Below are 22,498 nucleotides of genomic sequence, written 5' to 3'. Positions count from 1 at the left end.
CGGCGCGGCACTTCCGGCGCCGTCCGCGCGCGCCTTCCCCTCCCGCCCGCCGCCGCCAAGATGGCGGCGCCCGTGTCGCTGCAGGTGGAGTTCGGGTGAGCGCGGGCGGCGGCGGCGGCTGGGCCTGGGGGGCCGCAGCGGGGGCCGGGACCCGGGCGGAGGGTAGGGCCGGGCTGGGCCCCTCGGTGAGGCGGCAGCGGCCCTGAGGCGGAGCGGCTGTTGCGCGCGGCCTAGGGGCCCTCTACGAGCTCGTCTGGGCCCGGGTGCCGCCGCTGTGGCGGGGCTGTGGGTGCAGCCGCCCGTGCGGAACCAGGCCGGGTTGTTAGGCACCGCCGGGGCCCCTTCTGCAGCGCTGCGGTGCGGCCTCGGCCTCGGCCTCGGCCCCGGCCCCGCCGGTGCGGCCCAGGCAGCGCGGGGCTGGGCCCGGGCGGCGCCGCCCGACCCTGCCCTCCTCCGCCGAGGTGGCGGCGTGGCTTCGCCTGCGGATCGGTGTGACCGTCTCGTACGAGTCCTTTCTTTTCTCCCTTTTTAACCTTTTTTTTTTTTAATTATTAAAATTATTTATAAAAACCTTCCACTCGTTTTTCGGCTTTTTTCTCTGTGTGTATGTATACATGTGTTTGTATGTGTGTGTACACGCACACTCACTCGCTTTATGTTTCAGTTATTTCAGTTCAGTGTAAAGTAGCCGGGTTCCCGCTTTGTAGCATTTCGGTTTTCAGATCTTCGTTGCTGTAGGACCTGCGTTGCTAACGCTCTGTCGCTGGGAAGTTAAAGTGTTTGCGGTGGAAGTCTGTGCACATTTATGGAAATACTTGTGTTATTTTGTTAAAGCCTCCTTTTAGCAGAAGCTAAAAGGCTACTATTTATTTGCTTTTTCCCACCCTTTCACAAACACAGAGATGTCATAACCCTTTAAATACCCTTCTCCTTAAGAATCCTTTCCTCAGTCTTTCCCACTTCCAGCTGCAGCAACTCTCCTAATTTTCCCAGAAGAGTGAGATGCATTTTTGCTTCCCTTGGAAATGCATAAATGAGCTCTCTATGTACAAATCACAGCTGAGTTCCCCACAGCTAGCGCATTACAGAAGGACCTTATCTTGCAATCTACATTTCCCGCTGTAACAAAGCGTGACCTTGTTTTCATTACATAAAAAAATGTTTTTCATATAATTGCTGTGACTTGTTCTCTTGCATGAATCTCGGCTCATGTTAATAGTCGCTGCTTCAATTTTCAGATAACTATTTTTTGTCAGCTGGTGGAAGAACACCAACAGAGTGCTCTTTAGGAGAGTTGCTGCATATAAGTAATGCTGCTGAGGGCATAACAAGGGTTCTCTTGTGCTCTTCCATTGCAGAGCCAAGAAAACCTAGTGTGGCATTTTTAGATATTGAATTTAAAGGAACTTAGTAATGTCTGGATGTCTCTTTGTTGATATTTAGGTGGGGGTTATTTATTTTAAATACTTCTCTTTATTGTGTTGGTTTCCAAGGGATGCAAGGCACCAATAAGTTTACAGGAAGTAACTTCATAAGAAAATTTTTCTGAAGTAATCTACGTTTAAGTTGGAAGAACATTTTGCCAGTTATATGCTCTTTGAAAATGGGTTGGTCGTTTTTCTACCTCAGTTGAGTGTCAAGTGAGTTGAGTTTTTTAAGGGTTTCCTAATTGTTAAAACTGTTCAGGCCATCCTGTTCAGTATGGAGTTAAGAGCTCACACTATCTGCTTCTGTGTCCCGTATCTTAAAGTAGCATCCATGTTTATTATCCATGTCCCTACTCACATGATAAAGTTTTATAATCTTCTCAGACAGTTTGGCCTGTGGTCTCACAACATCAGGAAAACTGATTTATGTTTTTAAGGTCCAAGATTTTCACAACTGTTCTTTTTCCAGAAAAGGGATGTAGGTGAGGTGCTTGCTGAGCCTTGTAAGTTGCAGTTACAAAAATGAATTATAATTGTTTTTACAAGCCCAAGGAGATTAGGTACCTAGACCCAATTTAAATTCCATTTTTTTCAGGTGTGAGCACCAGCTCCTGTACTTGCTGGCCTCTGCTTGATCTCTTGTGCTTGCAAAGGCCATCACTTGGTTATCTGAGCCTAATCTCCCAGTACGTTCTGAATGTCAGAAGAGGGATGTTCATCAGGTTGTTCAGTGGAGGACGATTGCACCTTTATTTATTTATTTTTACTTTAACTTATCATCATCGCTTGCTCCGCTTGCTTCTCCCAGTCAAGTCCCTCCTGAGAGGGAATGCTTTGTAGTGAGTAGATGGAGAAAGGGTTGCCAGGACTGAAGGACTGCTGGCTCTGCAGCTGACTTGCTGTGTGACCTCGTGTGAGTCATTTCCTCCCTCTGTTTACAAGTGGAAACAGGGGGGAATATTTATTGCAGAAGGATGCTACGATTTTTCACGTTTTGTGAAATGCCTTGAGACTTCTGGCTAGAAGGTGTTAGGGATGAACGACGCTGAATGTGGTGTGGTGGCGGTAATATCGTTTGGATTGAAGCAATGCCAATAGCTGAAGGGAGAGGGAAGGCGTGAGGCTAGGGACACTGCACGGCGGCTTGTGAGCGCGTTGGGATGGGAGCCATTTTCCTGTTCTGTTGGGACGATGCCTGGCACCGTGGGGTTCTGGCCTGCGATGGAGCCTCCTGTATGTGTTGGCGATGGGAGATGGCAACTTCCCCTATGAACTTGTGGTTTGTGAGAGGAAAAAAAAGACAAAGAGAATCCTGTGCTAAATATAGTCTGTGTCATTTGTTTTCTCTGTTGTGGCATCTATGTAAATCGCCTCTTTTGTACTGTCTTCCTTTTGACAATAAAGCAAAATCTCAGTGGTTCATTGTTTTTATTTCAGAGGTGGTGCAGAACTCTTGTTTGATGGTGTCAAAAAGCATCAGGTGACTTTGCCCTGTCAACCAGAGCCTTGTGAGTATCAGAACCTGTTGGATAACTTGAAAGAATGACAACAAATGAAACAAAGCTGGTTTGTACAGCAGTTTCATTAGTTGGCAACAAGAATCAATGTATTTTAAAAGCGCTTTCGTACATGCCGTGGATCAGATAGCTTGGCAGACGATGGTTAGTCCTCAAAGTAAATACCAAGCAGAAATAGTCTGGGCGTTTTTCCTGTCCTCTAAGCACTTGTCAATCGAGTCCTTCTTTAAGACTTTTGCCTCCCTCCTCCTGGACAGGCAACAGCCTCTGAATGTTTCCATCAAGTCTACATTTGTCTGGCTTGATACGTGAAAGCACCAATAACCTTCTCTCCCCTTTGTTTTGCCTTGCCTGTTCTGAGGTTTCCAAGAGGCATATATACATAATATATATCTGTGTGTGCGTATATAAGTAGTATATAGATATATGGGTGTGCGTATAGCACTGTAACATAAATGTATTTTATCTACTCATTTGACATTCAAACATATGTAATCGTTTTATATTAACTATGCAGTTGAAAATGCAAAGCTGATGCTCAAATGTGATGCTGGACACGTTGCCTATAGCCTTCCCTACAATAAAAAAATAGGATGCTGTTAAGATAAAGACGTGAGTGTCCCAGTGATAAACAGTCATAATCTCTGGTTTGTGATTTGGAATATCAATACTGAGAAGTGCTGTACTAACTCTCTTGTTTCTCCTTATGTGTGCGCATACTTCAGTTGCAACGTAATTTTGCCGCAGGTATGTTTTGAATTCTTCCAGCTAGATAGTAATGCTTTATGCTATTTGAGAGTGGGATTATAAACTGAAATAATGCAAAGCGTCAGGGAATGTTAACAACTAATATCTCATGAATGGCTAATACCATAATCTATGTGCTGTGAACGTTCAGGCCTGAAATCTTCTTGCTGTGCCTGGAAGTAATTAGAGATTGGTAGAAGCGCTTTTGATGGTTGGACGTAAGTATGTGTAATTCAAATATAATAGGAGCACTGGAATAGTGTGTTATCTTGTGGTTAAGGATGGGGACTAGGGATCCAGAAACATGACCTGGTGCTGATTTGCTTTGTGAGTTTAGTCGTGTTGCTTAACTTTCCCCTGTTGCTAGTGAAGTAGTGGTGATACTTTCATGTATCACAAGAGAGTTCAGCATTAAATTCCAGCACTGTTAAAGCACTTAAGATCCTTAAATGGAATATACTAAAGGCGTGCCAAAACACTAATTTAGTTGGTTTATAAACTTGGGGGTTAGAGCATCATTTTCTTCAGTGTTCTGTAAATTTAAAATACCCACTGATATCCGCTGCATTGGTGGTGTTCAAACCATGCTCAAGAAGAAGGAGTTATTACGTGAGATGCTTATTTCTGCCAGGGGAAGGGGGGAGATTAAGAATGATTCTTCTAGCCCAATGGTCGTCAGCGGTGCAGTTGTACGTGGCCTAATCCATTCCCACTTGAAATTGCTGGGAAGACTTCTATAGACTTCACTGGGAGCTGGATTTATCCTAAAGGATAAATCTTTCCCTGAAGATCTTGCTCAGTCTCAGGGGTCAAACTCATGATCTCCAGTGATTCATTCTAGATTCATCTAACGCATTTTTGCTCCCAGCTTTTCATGCTGCCTTCTGTTTCAGATGCTGCTGTCCTTGCAACAAGAGTGGCAGAACGGACAGTGTGTCCACTTGCCAGCCCCCCTGGTTTGCAGCCTGCTGTTTTCGTGTGCATTAAGTGACAGGGAGGTTTCAGATTTTGGGCAGGTTGTGGATTGCAGCGGCTGAGGAGCAGACACTAAATTGTGAGGCTTCTGCTATAGTGACACTTAGATGCAGCACAGGGGTGGGACAGAAGTGTAGTTAACATCTGACAGTAAGGGATCGCTGGAGACACCCCTCATAATATTTCTGTATGAGAATTATGTTGTCGAAGTGAGGAATCAGTAGAAACGGATCAGAAGCACGTGAATAAGAAATTTGTTAAATTCTTGCAATTTTCTGTTATTCCTAATGCCTCGTATTTTCCTCATTCACGTTAAGAAAGTTTAATTCCCCTATCTTTGGGTAAATAATGATATATGTAGTATGTTCCCTGCTGCCCTTGTGCTGCCAGAATTACAATGATGAGAAAAAAAACCAGCTCAGTTCTACTTGGTGCATACTTCCTGTTGCTTACCTTACCCGAAGTGTCCATCACTTATTACTCTGGGGAAGGACCTGTAGTATGAACACTGTTTGAAGACGTGCACTTCTAACCCCATTTTAACTGATTTCATTAGCCGTCAAGCTTATTTTTGGCCATTTTGGCCTCTCTTACCCACTCTTCTTTTCTTTCTAGGTTATTTTTGTCTTTGTCCTCCTTTTTGCAGAGCAGCTGCTTCTCTCTGGGACGTTGGACCCAGCTATATTTTAATTTTTTAGGCATTTTTATATATACCCTGGAGGTGAGGGAACGTGGAAAATTATATGAAGAAGTACCTGCAAATATTTATATGACTAAAAGAAGCTGTGCTCCATCGTTGACAAGGGCAGTGTTGCCTGAATGATAATAATGTTGTTTGAACGAATTCTTATGTCATCATTTCCTTTTTCCTGGTAACAGGCACTAGGTGGAAAGTAGGTGGGTTCCAGATCCAGTTAACTTTTTCAAGAAGGTTTGATTCTCTGTCCTTTTCTGATGCCTGGAGAGATTAGGAAAGACGGGAGGAAGGAAGCTGCAAATGGGCCAAGAGCAAGCCACGAGGGGTACGGCCGTGTGGCGGCACCTACTTTTGTTATCCAAGGGGCTTTTTGTATCCTAATGTCAGTAAAGCAGCAGTTCTTTATTTCCAAAGCAGAGCTGTTTTAGCCTGCATGTTGAAGTTGCTGCCAAATAGGAACTTAAAAAGGTGTGATCTATATGTACAGGCAGACAGATTTACATAAGCCAGACTTTGTGCGGGACTCTCTAATCTTTTAGAGCTGTGGCGGGAAGAAGACCTCAGGTTAAACAAGAAGCTTGTCCCAAATTGCTGGCTATTTTGATGATCCCATTGATAATGCTGTTAGAGGATCTAAAGGCATTAATGCCCTGTTGGCTTATTCTGCATAAAAACAGTGTGTGTGGGAGAAGGCAGCTGCGGGAATAACGATATTTGTCACATGGAGAGAGGATTAAATTGGCAGGGAAATCAACTTTATTTTCAAGCTTCTAAGAGGCTATTAGAGACAATGGAGCATAAAAGAGAGAAACCCTAAATTAAAAACTGAAAATGTATTTGGCAGCCTCCTCCTGAAACAAGCCACAGTAATTTAACCAAGTGCTTCAGTAATCAAATAGATCATTGTGTGACTGCCCTGCAAGTGATGCCGGAGCTCCTTCCTCCATCTCGCTGGGACTCACAGTGGTGGATTTGTCTATGGCCATGCGAGTTGCATGGACGCTGCTGGAAGGGTAGGAAGTCACTGGCATTGTTTAACCCCTGTAGTCAGTTCAGTTTCAGCTCGGCAGCATCGTGCTGATGAAGAGTGTTTACAAAACCCCTCTGCTGTGCTCTCTACTGGGTGTTGTATCTGGAGGTTGGGGCTGTTTGTAAAGTCTCTGGCAGTTGTGCTGCAGGCTGCTCAGCAGCGGGTCCAGGCCTTCGAATTCCAACTTCTCCTGTGGTTTCAGTGATGGGACTTGTGTTTTTGGAGCAGCAGCGATCCCTTGGACCTTCTGGGGTAATCAAGAATTCACTGTGTGTTTTGGCACTTACAAGCCTGGAAGGATAAATTTCTAATCAGTGTGTTTTGGTAATTGTTAGTGGTTTCCCTTTACCAAAACCCCGGGGAAAAAGCCTGTTGCTAATCACATTTTTTTCAGAGGGAAAATGAAAATAATCTGCCAAGTGCTGCTTATGTTAAATCCCCGTAGAGAAGAGCATGGTCTGCTCCTCGAGAGCTTTGCTTTCCAGGGGCCTTGTTCTGCACAGCATGGAGGACTGCTGGGGAGCTGGGAGCATTCATCTTCTCGGAGAAGAGCCTGGGGATCTCAACAGATCAGACCTGTGTTACAGGCAGAGTGGCTTAAAAAATACAGCATGGCATGTGTTCAGAGTCGCCTGGGCTGCTATGCCAAAACAACGTGTAAAATCAAGAGTGGCAGTTGGCATCAGTTGTGTGTAAATGCCCGCTGCTATTGCTAGGTAGTACATCGTAGATAAATTATTAATACTCTGGCATGATTTTATTGCTCTGTTTATTATTCCTAACATTTTAAAACTTGCTCCAAAGAAGGAATAGAAATATATTTGATAATGCAGAGACTTATTAGAAGAATGATAAATAACGGCCGTAGCTCTGTGGAATTTCATGCAGTCAAATCTTTTTAACCACAGTGTATGGTACCCGCAGGTCTCAAGTGACTCTGGGGTTATTCCCCTACTTGTGCATCTCTCTTAGGAAGGTGATTATAGATTGGCTGGCAAGGAAAAGAGGATGCGGTGGGTTACGCAGGGTTGGACCTCAGCCTGGAGTGGCTCAGCCCTGGATCCTGGCGGCTCTTTCCAGCAATCGGTGTGAGCAGCTGCCTTTGCAGTGCCGGGAGCCCGGCGTAATGCTGCAGGGCTGCCGTGGCTGCGATCGATGCTGCATTTGCAGCCCTGGTGCGGGGCTCAGCGGCTGCCCGTACGGCTTCAGGTCCCCGTCCCAGCAAGGCCACGCGTCGCTTCTGCGCAAGGAACCGAGTCCTTCAGAGAGACCGGGGAAACAAACACGCGGCTTCGCAGGAGCAGTCCCAGCGCTCTCCTGGGAGGCCGTGGAGCCCCGTTACCGGATCAGCTCATCCCAACTCATTGTGGAAGGAGCTTCCCAGGCACTGAGAAACCAGCTCTTGTGTGTGACCAAATCCCTGGGATAACAAAGCGTGGCTGTTCCACCGTCCTTCCCAGCCGCTGTATTGCAGTGCGGACACCTAGCAGGATAACCTTTCTGTGCCAGCCCCCCCCCCCCCCGCGCTCTCTTTTCTCTTGGTGGGATTTGCTGTGCTGACAGCGCTGTTAGAGGGTGGCAGCGGAGCAGGGCTGGGGAGGAGGATCTGGGCCCTTTAAACCGCTTAGCATGCGGTTCACACGGCTCCGGGCCAGCTGTTCCTTTCTCCTCCTGCCCTCACTCGCAGGAGTTGTTTGCTGAGCTCAGAGCTCCTGTGCAAAATTGCTTTTCAAAAGAGCCACTTTCTGCTTAATTAAACAATGAGCCGCCGTCCCTCTGCACATCTGTAAAGCTCCCTCTGCAGCCCCTTTATCCCACAAACTGCTCCATTCTTACCTCCATTCACTTGTAAATCTTACCCCCCCTCTCCTCCACCCTGATCATCTCACTGGCCCTTTCTTTTCCCCTTTCAAGTAAGACTGAGGGGCTTGGAGTATCTGTGGGGGTGGCTGGGTTGGGTGGACAGGAATCGGTTTAATGGTGCTTGCCGTATATGAAAGTCTAATAATAGCAAAGCAGATCTCAGCCCGCAAGTGAGAGGCGAGGACTGGACTCTGCACGATTTCTCTATTTAGAGGAATAAAATCATGGCAGTTCCCGAGCCGAGCTGAGACACTGACTCATCCAGCAGCCAGGGGGGACACCAGCCACCAGCCAGGCTGGGAGGGGGGCAAGGAGTTGACTTCAAGGCGGTTTCTGATCCAGCTGGCAGTGCCAGGGAGAGCCCAGCCCAGGGGATTCCCTCGGCCAGGCTGGCTGCGTGCAGGGCAGTGCCAGGCTGCCAGGGAATCCCTCTGCACGCTGGCAGGAGCAGCCACCTTCCTCTGGGGTCTAGGGTCTCACATCAGCTCTGCTTAGTCTCTTGTAACAAAGATAAGGTTTCCTTTTTAACCCTCAGTGTGTGCGCATGCACACATAAAACCCAGAAGCCAGGAAAATAGGAGAAAGGGGAAATTTCAGTTTGATGGATTTTGGCTAAGCTTTACGCCCGCAGTTAGTAATGCATTCTCTGAATTGTCTTCCTGAGCAGCTTAAAAAAATTAACCAGCAACATTCAAGGTTAAGCAGGATAAATGAATGGAAAAGTGATGAGGTGGGATATCTCCTTTATCACCGGGAAGGACAGATTATAGCCAGGGTGACGCAATATCATCTAGCATAGATTGATAGGGAGGGATGAAGAAATGGGAGTTCGGTGCATTAGCAGAAGATTCCTGGCTGCAGAACTATTAGACCATGGCACAGTCTCCTTGGGGTTTGGTAGCAGGTCTACATTGCTCAAGCACCTTAAAAACAGAGCGGGTGAGGCTTGGGATGGTCATTTGTTGAGCATAGTCCTGCAGTGGTAGAGGGATAAAATCACAGGACCTGTTAACAAGATGTTATTTTTAATGTCTGCGATTCCCAGTCTGGCACTTCACTGCTGGTGCAATAGTCTTTGAGGCTCTCTGGGTTCCTTCCTTTGACAATTTTGAACGAGAGGCGAGACCTTGGACCAGCACTAGTGATCTGTGATCCTAATTAAAAGAGACAGTTTGGTGTGCTGGCATTTATTTGGGAGCCTGAACTGACAATAGCGTTGGGTGTTACGGAATTAGATGCTCTGACTTTGGAAATGAGTAGGGATTAGGTTTACCCTGAGGATCAGCTCGGGGCTGCTTTTTTGTCATGCGAGCTGATGGATCTGGAGGCCTGCTGCTGGCTAGCAAGTGGGATCGGAGATCCCTTGAACTTGTGTTCTCCTTCCAGGGAGTGGAAGATCCCAAGCAGCTCCTCTCCAGCTCATGAGCGTTGCAATTAAAATCTCAGGGCTGAGAATTGCTGGGTGATAGCTGGGATGTGAGTCTTTACTGCTAACAGGGGGGGCTATGAAAGACTCCTGTGATCCCTTACCCTTGTGTGGACACAAGAAAATGAGAAGAGCATTGCTCTTTTAGCTGATAAGTGAGAAAAAGATGTCATAACACAATTAAAAATTACAGAAGCCAAGACCTTCACATTCATTTGTAGCAGACAAGAACAGATGAGAGCAACGACTGGGATTCTCTTGTGTCTGGCTTTAGTTACCCCCTAATTTTTTCCTTAGTACTTAAATCACTGCCCACTCCAGTGCGTGGCAGGATTGGCTTGTGCGCTTGTCAGAGAAAATGGATTTTGCTCTTACCGCAAAATTTTGCCTTGCTGCTCACTCTGCGTAGTACTGAACCCATTTGCCTGTGACTCCATTTATATCAGCTATTCCAGGTCTTCTTCTGCAGTTTATGGCACACTATCATCTGCTTCAGCAAATGATTTGCATATCAGATGGGAGTCTGAAGGATCCCTTAGGTCCCAAGCTCTTTTAGAGAGCAGATTCCTGGAGGGACATCAAATTCAGAAGCAGAGAGAAGGCATGCACCTGGAGGGGTAGCAGGTATTGGGAGCTGGTTTGTCTCTTTTAAAAACGCGCTGCTTTAGCAGGGAAAGGGGCATACAAATTGTCTTTCCATACATTTCCATGCAGGCAGGGGGAATAATGGCAGAGGAGCGGCAGGGAAGGGGCTTTGTCATGGTTACAGGCCGGTGGCTGAGAATGTGGGTGGAGCAGCGCTCGTCCAGAGTTAGTGACCTCAGCAAATTGGAGCTCAGCCATGGTCAGTATGATAAATGATCTTATTCTGGGTCAAAGAAATGGTACCCCACAGGGAGGTATCCGCAAGGCGGCCCGGGAAAGCGCTGTGCTCTTGCAGCACTGACCCCTTAGTGACCAGTGCTGCATATATCTTATTTATTACGGACCAGAAGGGAATTTTCCATGGTTTGGCCTTTATAGGGTTCCCCTGTTTCCCTGAAATAAGTTCCCAGTTCCGCAGCCACGGCAAGAATATGGGTGTAATCACACCCTCTGGGTGCCCTTCGCGGCACTGTCTGCTTTGTGTGGGTTTGTATGTGGATTTTAAGGTAGGGGACATGGAGGTGTCTGGTCATTGCGTGTGTGTGTGAATCTGCCAGCGACCTGTGCAGCTCCCTGGGAGCCGAGAGCTGCGTGTCTGTGTCAACCGGTACTACGATTGTGCAAAATCCTTCTGCGTTTCTGCACATTTATCAGTTCGGTGTGAGATCCTTCTAGAGCAACACCCAGCTTGGTGTTTCTTATTCGAGGCACTGGGTTTCTCTCTGCACACAGCAAGTGTCCTCTTTGCTGAGTTATCACTGATGAATCTGTCAGACCCGGCAGGTTTTATTGAGCTAGGAAAGATCTATGAATTTTAGCCCTGGTTTTGAGGGTGCAAACGAAGCCGGGCTCTTGTTCCAGACAGTGCTAAAATGGAGTCTTAGATGCATTTCTCTTGCAGAGGAAGCTCAGCAGATTCTTCATCAAGGAACAGTTGGAGTAATGCAGAAGATCAGGCCTTGGAGGATACGCAGGAGGACCGAGCAGACTGTGCAGTTCTGTCTGCCACAACCAGGAGCGTTTATGATGCAGCTGGGCTGAAAATGAGCCGACGCTGTTGGGTTTTTGTATGCACACTCGCTGCAGTTTTTGCATCCTGTCCGCTTGCATGACAAGCCAATGACTTTGTGTCACTGCAAGCACACACTTCGTTTTCCTGAGCTGTGTGTTTCGCTGGGTGATTTGTTTTATGTATGTATTGTGGATTTGAGCTCCCATCTGTGCACTTGAACTAAGCAGTTTTCTCAAACGTTTGTCGGTTTTTCTTTTTTTAATTAACTTTAGATTATTTTTCCTGAGAATTTGGAGAGGTTTGATGTACTGTTAGCACAGGCAACAGAAGCTGTCTCTGTATACAAATGAGACAGGGATTTCCTACCATGTGCTTCAGTCCCTCCTTTGCAGTTTGAGAATATTTCAGCTTCCTTGGCCGGTTCGCTTTTGCTTCTCTGCTGATGCTGCCAATGGCGAAGACAGTTAACGATAATTAGAGTGGATTTTTTGGTGTGGATGTTTGCTCGCTGTGAATGAAATGGAGTAGGCTACCAAAAGGATTTCGTTGAGACTGTGCAGCAATGATAAAAATATATCATTACTGGGATGAGCTGGACTTGAGTTGGGGATGCGGGAGCGAAATGTTGTATTATCTCAACTCTCACCTGAATCTCACACCTGGGCCAAAATGCAGGGTTGCTTTTGCAGCCGAATGGCAGCAGGTGTAGTACAATGGTGCTCCTGCAAAGAGCAAATGCCTCTGTTCTGTGATGGGGGCCAGCTTCAGAACCAACATGGGTGTAAAATTGCCGTGTCGTAGTGATGGTTTAACTTGTCAGCAGATGTGGTGCCTGACCAGGCTGAGATTATTTTTCCTTCCTTATATGTCATTTGTAGAGGACCTGCTGTTGGCATAGCGAATCCTCAGCCCAGGGAGCTGGAAACCTGTTAGAGCCGTAGCGTAGTATCAGAAAGAAAATGTCTTAGGAACGCTACCTAAGTCAACTGTAAGAGATAAGTGGTTGTGCTATAATTTACCTCTTATTATTTCCATCACGATAACATATAGAGTCCTGAGCTGTTGATCAAGACTGCTTTTTGAGGCGCTGAGCTGCAAGATGGCTTCTCCCCCCACCACTTGCAATGGAAGTAATCTTGTTCCTTTTCAATATCTTACTTGTGGGAGATGGTTTTGGTGTGGCTCTGGTCATTTTTCATCCTTTATAATTGATTTGTTCTAGTAATATTGGTGTACAGAATGTAGAGACATGAAGGTGGGGGAAAAAATTCAATGCTGAGAAAGCAGCCGAAAGTATTATGTCTTAAGGTTGGCTGCAGAGAAAGGGTCTTAATTTTCATTGCCGTTTGGAGCAGGGAAGCTCCAGGCGTGCGCAGGGATATCAGTTTTTTTTTCCTACTGTCTAAATTCTTCAGTACGGATGTACGTGACTTCTGGGGAGGAGTAAATGAATGTAGGCTCAGGTGGGGCTGGAAATAACATTTATTATGGAAGGAGTAGGGATGAGGGAGTCTTCCAGCTCAGCCTCGAATAAATCAGTCCTCTCGCCCCTTCGTCCAGGCTGCTTCGAGGTGGCTGTCTTTTATCCAGCTGGTGCGGCGTGTTTCGGTTTAAATGATCTCTCCTGAAAGGTCCCAGAGGAAAGAGCTGCTTATTCCACGCAAGGAGAATGGTATATGGCACAGCTCATTGTTGTGTGCCCTGCCGCAAGTGCATAAATATGAAACAGCTCGCGGGCGATGCTGCGGTGGGGCTGGTGTCCCCTTTGTGGCCCCCCCCCGAAGGCTCCTCTCCATCTTTCTTCCTCTACGGCTTTCATTTCTTGGTGATGGAGAGCAGGAGCTGTTTGGGTGTGAGATCCTGAGGGCTTTACGTTGCAGCAGCATTTTTCAGGGGAAGGTGAATATAGTTAACTCCTGTTCTGGTGGCTGACTGACTGGGGTGGTATATATATATATATGTACACCTTCTGAGCAGTGCTCGCCATCCACGGTGCACGTTGCTAGGAAAGCGGCAGAAAATGGTCTATTTAGTGCTCTTAACTACGTATCATTACAAGGGAGTCATGGGTCGGCCCCAGGCAGGGATCCACCTCACCGGGCGGTTTTAAGGCACAAAGCAGCTCTTTCTGCCCTGATCAGAGCACTGGATCAGCGATACCTGTCGTGCTCCGGGCAGCCCCATGCTGGGACTGCTGTGCTGGAGGGGGGAACGCTGTGATCCGGAGGCACCGATGCCCTGGGAAATGGTGGAAGGGGGGGAACAGAGGGAATCTCAGAGCATCCCCCTCCCCCTTTCCCTGGGAGGAGAGGCCCCCATCTGCTGCAGATGGACATGTCCCCATCGCCTAGTTGATGTGCACCTGCCTGTGCCAGGGCTGTTCATCCTTGGCGTGACAGAAGCGATGGGGGTAATGTTATTTGGAAGAACCCCAGCTCTGCTTTGGGTAGCGTCCGCGACCCCATAAAACGCGGGGGTAAGGCAGGGACTGAGTGCATTTATTTTTCCTGGTCGTGAAGCAAACACACGGGGAACTGTACGCAGCATTTATTTTAGCTCACGGAGGCGCGTGCGGAAAGGTTCCCTGTGACTACGGTGAACTTACCACACGTGAGGGAGATGTGGAAACCCATCCTGCCATCCCTGCTCATCCTGTGAGCGGGGCACCAGCCCTCACTGGTGGATTTGTGCCTTCAGAAAGCTTCCTCACGCCTTGAAAACAAACAAAACTCTTTCGGGGCTTTCAAAGGGCTGTTTAAAGGAGCCCCGGGAGAATAGCTGATTGTGGATTCAGAATGATGAAGTGGTTTGTGGAACGGTGAAATATAGAGGCGAATGCAGGAGAACTCCACGTTGCAATTTGTCAGCTTCTCTAAACCCTGTAAGGGATTATTCCCCCCCACCCCGTCGCTTCTCACCTCTCCAATAGGAAATTAACTGATGCTATCACTAAAGAAATTGTTTTTGCCTCACAAAGTAAAATTGATACTATAAAAACTCGCCAGCAGTGTCTCCTCCTCCTTTTGCATGAAGACAAATCCTTCCTGTCACCTGCTGAAATGGAAAGATAAAGGCTGAGCTTTAATAAAGAAGCTATAAGCACAAAGTGTAGAGGGAGGGAGCAGGCACGGCATGGGGAACCACGGCAGCAGGCGTAACACCCAGGGATCTTACAAGTATCCAAAATACAGCTACTGTGTCCGGTGCCTGCATGCGTGTTTAATGCATGGTTATGTACAGGTTTGTGCCCCAGAACTCATGTTTTCAAGAGCTTGTGCTGGTTTTGGTACCGATAGTGTCTACCTTTGCTCCTTTCAGGTTCGTGGGCTTGCTTGTTCGGACTTTTTAAATCTGATTAAACACACAGAGAGTTAAACGTCAATTTGTCGGGTGATAACGGAACACATGGGATGCGTTAAAGAAATCTTAACAGCGGCAGTCTCCCGCTGGATTGGTGCTTCAGCATGAACTGCATTCGTTCTTTGTGGGAAACCTCTTCTGCCGAGCTGTGGGGCTTGGGGCAGAGCTCTGAGCTCCCTCGGTGCTCTAAGGGACAGTCCTGTTTGGTGGTTTCTTTGACGGGGGGTTTGCAGCTATCCCCATCCATCCTGCGTGTTCCCCGTCTACTCTTTTGTGAATAAACAATCACTTTGTTCTGGCATCAGCTAGGAGCCGTCAGCTAGTTTGTAAACTGCTGTCCTTTCTCCTTTCAGGGGATATCAGAAACCTGCTAAAGTGGATCAAACAGAATCTGTTGAAAGAACGACCAGAATTATTTATGCAAGGGGAATCTGTGTAAGTAGAGCTGTTAAGAATCCTCCTTGTGTTTCTCTGTTGATCCCCATGGTTTGGGGTACAGGTCAATGACCATGAAAATATGGGATTTTCTAAACTGATAATGGGAGGTGTCCCGCACTACACCTTACCCTGTTCCATGGAGAGCATCTTCTGCAGCCCTCACCCCAAATCTTTAAACCTTAAATGTGAAGCAGGGACGTGTATACTTTCTCTCGGTTGTCACCTGGAGCAGCGCAGCACACGTATCCTCAATTCCAGGAGTTTTAGCAGGTCTGTCCGTTCCCTGCTGACATCACTGGGACTGAAGCAGTCACTCAGAGAAATGCCAACAAATATTTCTTCTGGGAAATGTATTTTTATTGTCAAAATGGGGCCAGCCTCGTGGCGGGGGGGGGGGAAGCCAAGAGAAATGGAGCAGAGTGAGCTGTGCAAGCCATCCCTGACTGCGGGGTGGTGCTGGGGGTGTTTAACATTCGTCACGGATCTTTGTGAGCTGAAGCGTGTGCCAGGTCCCCTGGTAACGGGAGAGACAATTGCAGGACACTGAAGATCAAAGAGGGGGAATCCCTTTGCCTGTAATCAGGGGCACGGAGTGGATCCCGGGTGTTCAGTGCCTTTGGTAGGGGCAGCGGAATAGCTTTCCCTACCTTCACATCGAGCTCTCTGCGCTCGACTGTGATGCGTGGGTTTAATTACCTGGCTTTTCTACATCATACGGAAATGTAGTCATCTCCGAGCATCCTCAGGAATGGTGCATTTTGATTCAAATGAGCTCTGGGATTGCTCCTGCCTCCCCTTTATTTGAGCTAGAAAGGGCACAGACTGTACCTGTTTCCACCTCCGTGCTAGGATTCCTTTTTCTCTTTGGCTTTACAGGCAGTCAGCTTGTGATCTGTGCTGCAACATCCCTTGTTCTTAACTATTTGTGAAGCTTTTTAGTAGCCTTGTATCCTAATCATTTTTCTCTGTTCTGCAGGAGGCCAGGAATTTTGGTGCTCATCAACGACGCAGACTGGGAGCTAATGGTCTGTACTCCTTCAGTTTGACTTTCTTTGTTGAAAATATTGTTCTGTCTGTTCTGTGGTTGCTCTCAGAGAAGCTATTTCTGATTCTTGCCCTGAGCGAAGCATCTCGTATTTGAGGGGGAAGGGGCAGGCTGGGATCTCTCTCTCTGTATTGTACCGTGGCTGTTCAGAAGCCCAGAGCCTTTCTCTAACCTGCTGAGTCCCATCAGCCAGCCAGCGTCTGAAGAGAGATCGCCCATATTCCTGGCCTCTGGCTAGGGGTTTCGCACCTCTGGCTGCTGGCAGGTCTGTCCCACGCCTGGGTAGCGGCTCAGTGGGTACCAGGCAGCATCACAGCCCCGGCAGACCCCCTTGACTGGAGTAAGGTGGTGCCGTAGCAGGTGAAGGCAGCCCTGGGGAGATTTCTGCCCAAACAGGCAACTGGCACATATCTTCCCTTTTCAGCCCACTGTTGTGCTCAGACAACAAACAGCCCCTAACTATTTTCCTGCCTCAGGCAGCCACCTGTTGTGTCAAAACCCTGGTCCAGAAAGCGGTGTGGGGTAATGAATGTCAGCTCCGTGTCTGATCTCTCACCTTTGCTTCTGTTAGGATGAAAACATCGGTCTGTCCCCTTCTGCTCTCCCTAACACTCACCATCTTTTTATGAGCTGTTTTCTCTTTGCAGCTAGTATTTGGAAATGACATTTAAACCATTTTTCATTTGTTTTCTTGGCCTGCAGGGTGAGCTGGATTATAAACTCCACGACCAGGATAATGTGCTTTTCATCTCGACATTGCACGGCGGGTGAACTCCTGGAAAAACAAGAGGATGTAAATCCAAACCCCTGGGCAAAAAAAAAACCAAACAAAAACCTAAACCCACCCAAACCTCTCTTGAACTGCCCGTGCCCAGTCTCTGCATCTTCCCACCGCGTTCACTTGTTACTAGACATGCAAATAAAGCCCTGCCAGCACACGGCCTGCTGTCCGCCACAACAGCATCCATCTTTTGGTCCTCATTTCACCTCTCCTGACTGCACTTCCAGGTACCCTAACAAGCAGAGAGCACCTGCAGCATGCGGGGCTTTGTTTTTCTGTGGTGGGAGGAAGAGGGGTGCTGAACCTCGAGTAGGACGGTGGGTCTTTGCAGGCAGCGGGACGTTCTGGGGGAGCTGGGCCTGCTTTGGGGCAAGGCTGGGGGGCTTCTGCGTTGGTGCTGGGCACTGGGATTCTTTTAACACAATACTTAGTGTCAGTGCAGTCTGCACGAGCCACAGGGACGATCAGGAAAGGGCGAGACATGAAGTGCAAGGAAACAAAAGGTGACTTTACTAGTTTTTCTCTGAGGTGGCAGACATTACAGCTTCAGAGCCCTCTGTAGTGGCTTTCCACTTGTCAGGATATTTATTTCTGGGAAGCAGGAGAGAAATAGCCTTTTTTGGTTTTGTTTTTCTGATGCCTTATGCCTCTCTCATACCTGGGCTGAGGCAGGGTGAAGTACTTGCCCACAAACAATGTCAATCTATAACCATTTGGTTGGAGGGGAAACAAACCCGTGCCCGGCCTGAGACAGCACGGAGTGATAAGGGCAGCAAATTATCTTTCTGTCACCGTGATGGACAGAATTGATCATCCTGCCTTGCGTTCTGTGCGGGCGGGGAGCTGCATTGCTGCAGCCTGGCTGGGGATGGAGGTGCACGGTTAAATCACGGAGACCCAGGAAGGAAAGTCAGTGGCTTTAACCCTTTCCATGAGCTGGAGGGGGAGGCTTCTTACTGCGCACCCTGAGGAAGTCCTGTGAGCGCAGCGGAAGTGGGTGTGCACAGCTCTGCTAGGGCACGGATGCTCTTTGCTTTCCAGAAGTTTCCTTGGACAGACGGAGTGGTCCACCTGCCAGCCGGGAGGCCACGGCGAGAGCACGGGGAAGGGGTCAGAGAGGATAGCATTGGCACCAACAGGTCTGAAACGTGCTGCGTGAGCTTCTAGGAGCGTCCGACCGGGATTGTCCTTCCTGTGCTCCCCCCTGCCCTGCTCACCTGCATTCTGGCATGGCTCCAGCAGCACGCGGTGGTCCCTGGCAGTGGAACTCCTGCCTGAGCAGCGGCTCTCCCGGGGCAGGGTGCTCCCCAGTGCCGTAAGCTCAATCATACAATCTCAGAGCTGGTCTGCACCACGTACTTCTTGCCCCGTCCTCGGTCTCTGGGAGCTGCTGAGGAGGAGCTGGGGCGCGGTGAGCAGCACGGTACACCAGCCCCTGCTCAGGCAGCCTGGCCTGACGCCCCCAGAGCTCCGTTCCAGGAGCTTTTCCCATCCTGCGCCTGACAGAGGAGTTTCTCTGTCTGACAGAGGAGTTTGTCTGACGCAGAGGGAGTGCCGAAGAGCAATTCCCCTGTCTGACTCCAGTGACTCCTCTTGCACGTTTACCCCATCACAACCTGCGTAACTAAAAGCACCCACAGACTACAATGCTGCTGCATCTGAGAAACCCTAATTTCAAGCCCACTGCTGGTAACGAACCCATATTCAGCCTTTTCCAAATCCAGCCGCAGCGACTCAAGTCCAGCTTGTGCCGTTTGTAAATGACACGGACGGGCCAAAGGCTCTTCTCTGTCCTGAGTTCACCGCCATAAGCTCTGCTGGGCCAGGGGAGCGGAGGGGGGATCCCAGGTGACGGTAGGAGCTGGCTGAAAAACAATAAACCTGCGTGGCGTGCAGCTTGAAACGGGCTTAAACCCAAGTGGGAAAAGGCAGGTTCGTCTTCAGCGCTGCTGCCTGCCTGGCCTCTACGCTCTACGCTGCGATTCTGCCTTAGGCTGGGCTTGTCTGTTCTTATCCCCCCCCAGCTGTTTGCTCACGATAGGATGAGTTCCTTCCCTGGGAGGTGTTACTCCCCTCGCCAGCGCAGGTAGACCCAGATGGCTTAGCTCCTGCTGTAGTAAAAGCTGCCAATCACTGCTAAAAAAAACCAAACTAGAAATGGGAAGATGAGGGAAGCCAGGGGAGGGGAGAAGAGAGGTACAGCAAAATCCTGTAACAAAAAAAAAAAAAAAGTTTCTGAAATAAAAGCCTTTTAAAACATTCTCTGCCTCCAGCTTTGTCCTAGATAGGCTCTTGGTGAAATTTTGCTCGGATCTTGTAATGCTTCCCTCCTCCTCCTGGGTTTCCTTGGCAGCCCCGGCCGAGTCCCTTGGCTTGTGGACTCATAAAGCCTCTCTGTTAAAAGCCTCCTCCCGGCCCTGGTTTCCAGGGGCTGCTCCGGCGGCTCCGAGCCCCGCCGCCGAGCCCGGGGCCGGGCCGCTCTCCGCCGAGCCCGGGGCTCGCTGCCCGAGCGGCGGGGTCTGTTCCCGGTTCGGCGGAGAGCCCAGCGCGGCCGGAGCGGCCTCGGTGCGCCCGGGGCGAGCGGGAGGAGGAGGGTGTCCCGGCCGGCGGGGACCTCAACCCCCGGTGCGGAGGAGTCCCCACCGCGCACCAGGGCCGGGCGCACGCCAAAATAAATTAAATTAAATTAAAATGCAATTAAAAAAAAAAAAATACCAGAAGGATAAACCGGGATGGAGCCGCAGGGCCCGGGCTCCCGCCGCGCTCGGCTCCGTCCCCGGCGAAGCGCCGGAGCCCCCGGCTCGGCCCCTCCGTCCCTGCCCGGTCCCTGCCCGGTCCCTGCCCGGCACGGTGAGGACCCGGCCGGTATTTGACGCATTAGGACCGAATGCCCCCGGCAGCGCTGAGCGGTGCGGAGCCGCCGCCGGTGTTTTATTTAGTTTCCTTGAAATCCTGGCCGAGGCTTCCCCGGGCTGCAGCCGGGAGCGGTTCCCGGTTACCTTGCCGTGCCCCGGGCCCGGGGAAAGCTCCGTCCTTCTTCCTCCGCCCCAAAGCACCTTCCTGCAGCCCAGCCGGTGGAGTTGAAATCTCTGCTACAGATGTCCAGACACAATTCTTGGTTCGTAGGGCTCCATCGCACAAGAATTGCGTTTGGACAATCAGAAGCGGAGATTCCCGTCCCGGGCTCGCGGGGATCTTCCAAGGGGGAGTCCGGCTGGAGCCTGGAAAAGAAGGGACACACGGGCACCGAGCCGGCTGCCCGCCGCCGCCCGCTCCCCGTTTCTCGGCCCTACCGAACCGCTGCTCCAGCCCCAACAAGTTTCCAGCGCCGCCGCGGCGCTTCGCATCCTGGTTTCGATTTAATGCCACCGCGAGGGGTTTAATTTTATCAACTCGTTTCTTACCCCTCCGAAAAAAAAAAAAAAAATCAGCCCTTATTAAAAAAAAAAAAGAGAGAAAGAGATAAAGAAAAAAATTAAACCAACATCAAGCGAAAAAAAAAAAAAAAGAAGAAGGGGAAAAAAAAAAAAGCCAGAAAACGAAAACCAGCGATTCATCCCCGCCGGAGCAGCCCCGGTGGAGCGGGCACTCGGTGCGGCGGGGCCGGTGCCGCCGGCGGGGCTCGGTGCCCCGGCAGCCCCGGGGCCCGGCGGGGGGGATGCCGCGGGGCTGCGGGCACAGACCCCCGGCGCTGCCGCCGCCGCCGCTCCTGCCTCGGAGAATTAACCAATTCCAAGCGGATCGCCCTCAAAATTCGGGCACTTTGAAAAAAATCGCCGAAATTTATAAATGCCCAACCGGGGGGAGGGGGGGGAGAAATATTAATAATAATAATAATAAATAAAAGAAAAAGAGGAAAAATCCAGGCTTCTCCCCCAGCCCCTTCTCACCGACCGGCTCCCACGAAGTTGGGAACAAATCCCCCCTCTCCAGCCAGGGAAAATCCCGGCCCGCTGCCGGCGCTTCCCCCCGCCGGTGCCGGTGCCGGTGCCGGTGGCCGCGGCGGGGCCGAGCCGGTCTCCCCGGGGGAGGGCCGAGGAGGACGGGCGAGCGGCGGACCCCCGGCTGCCCGAGCCGCCCTCCGCCCCGGCGGGGCTCCCACTTTCCACGGGGCGCGGAAAAGTGCGTCCCGCGGGGGCGGAGCGGGCGGCGGCCCCCGGGGCTCGGCGGGGCAGAACCGGCGGGGCCACCGCTGCACCTGCCGCCGGCCCCGGGCCCCGCCGAGCCGCCCCCGGCTCTGCCCCGCTTCCTCCACGCCGTATCCAGCCGGGAGGGTCCCAAATCCACCCGGGAGGGATGCGCACACCGGGGCTCTGCGGGCTGCGCCGGGGCCGGGCAGGGCTTTTAGTTGAACGGCACAACAATAAATGTGTTGCAGAGCCGGCGAGAAAAGAATGGGGATGACCTTCAATTGGTACTGGATTTGAATAACACCACGGGGTGATAAATGCCCATTGTGTTTTAGGAGTAATGAATCTCCACTGTCTCTATAGCACAGAAACAGCAGCTGCAACCTGGAGCCAGCCATCTCTTAAAGACACAGCTCCCAAACCCCGGCCCCCGGGCCCGGCTCGGCCCGGCACGGCCCGGCCCGCAGCCCCCGCTCCCGCTGCTCGGGGGCCCGGCGAGCGCCCCGGCCCGGGGTCCCGCCGCCCGGCCCCGGGGACGGACGCGGTTGGCAACGCTCGGGGGTGGGGGGTCCCCCGTCCCCCCCCCCCACCCCGGGCAGGGCTGGAGCCGGGGTCCCTCTCCCACCCCACCCCCGGTCCCCCTTGGGGACCCACCGGTCCTGCTGCCGCGGGGGTGGCACTGCCCGGGTCCCCCCGTGGGGTATGGGGTCACCTGCACCCCACCCCGGCCCCCCCGCACCCCCACGGCAGAGAAAGTGCTGGGGATAAATAATGCTCATTGTTTTCCCCTAATGAATATTACCGACTTGCCAGGCCGGCAGCTGCGGGCTCCGGCTGGGGGTGCGGGGGCATCGCCTGCCTCTGCCCGCCCGGGGACCCCCCCCAGCCCCGGCCCGCCGGGGGTGCCCCCATCCGTGGGGAAGAGCACGGAGTCAGCCCCTGCCTTCACCCCATCACTGCCCGCCACCGCCCCGGCTGTCCCTGGAGTCCCTCAGCAGAACCAGGGGGTGACTGGCGGGTGTGCAGGGGCTGAGGGGGGGGTCCCGGGGGGGGGGTCCCTGTCCCTCCTCACCTCCCCCCGTGTCCTTGAACGGGGTCTGGCCAAGGAGTGAGAGGGGCTGGTTCGTGCTGGGAGAGAAACTCCCGCAGCCCCGAGGATGCTTGGAGCATCCTGGCCCTGCGGAGCTGCAGGGTGACCCCAGCTCCTGTCCCCAGCCCACAGCGATGTCCCCTGCCCGCGGCGGGGCCAGGACTGGAGCAGGGGACAGCCCAGGGCCGGGATAAGGCCTGGGCCCCGAGCAGGGACCAACAGCACAGGGGTCTGCGACCGGGGGCTGCTGGCCCACAGAGGCTCTTCCCTGGCCCCAGGAGGTTCCACACCCCCACAGAGGCACAAAGGCGGCCC

At 51.0% G+C, this 22,498-nt stretch overlaps 1 protein-coding gene and 1 long non-coding RNA gene across 3 annotated transcripts; one reads left to right on the top strand and one right to left on the bottom strand.

The window, feature by feature from the left end:
- Positions 1 to 17,140, top strand: URM1 (ubiquitin related modifier 1). Its single transcript, XM_074609236.1, has 5 exons — positions 1 to 95; positions 2,865 to 2,935; positions 15,053 to 15,134; positions 16,114 to 16,162; positions 16,885 to 17,140. The coding sequence occupies exons 1-5, from the start codon at positions 61 to 63 to the stop codon at positions 16,951 to 16,953; spliced, it is 306 nt and encodes a 101-aa protein (XP_074465337.1). The 5' UTR covers positions 1 to 60; the 3' UTR covers positions 16,954 to 17,140.
- A 311-nt stretch (positions 17,141 to 17,451) lies between these two features.
- LOC141751815 (uncharacterized) lies at positions 17,452 to 20,057 on the bottom strand. 2 transcript variants are annotated; one of them, XR_012590109.1, is made up of 4 exons: positions 19,963 to 20,057; positions 18,662 to 19,172; positions 18,181 to 18,587; positions 17,452 to 18,034 (listed from the first exon to the last, which is right to left on the bottom strand). It is a non-coding gene; the product is annotated as an uncharacterized LOC141751815 (long non-coding RNA). The 2 variants fall into 2 exon arrangements; XR_012590108.1 differs by lacking the exon at positions 19,963 to 20,057 and having other exon boundaries at positions 18,662 to 19,339.
- Positions 20,058 to 22,498: the final 2,441 nt, after the last annotated feature.

The sequence above is a fragment of the Larus michahellis genome, chromosome 15 (assembly GCF_964199755.1).
Source record: "Larus michahellis chromosome 15, bLarMic1.1, whole genome shotgun sequence".
Classification (NCBI taxonomy): domain Eukaryota; kingdom Metazoa; phylum Chordata; class Aves; order Charadriiformes; family Laridae; genus Larus; species Larus michahellis.
The sequence above is the reverse complement of the archived record's forward strand: the minus strand, read 5'-3'. Positions and strand labels throughout refer to the sequence as shown.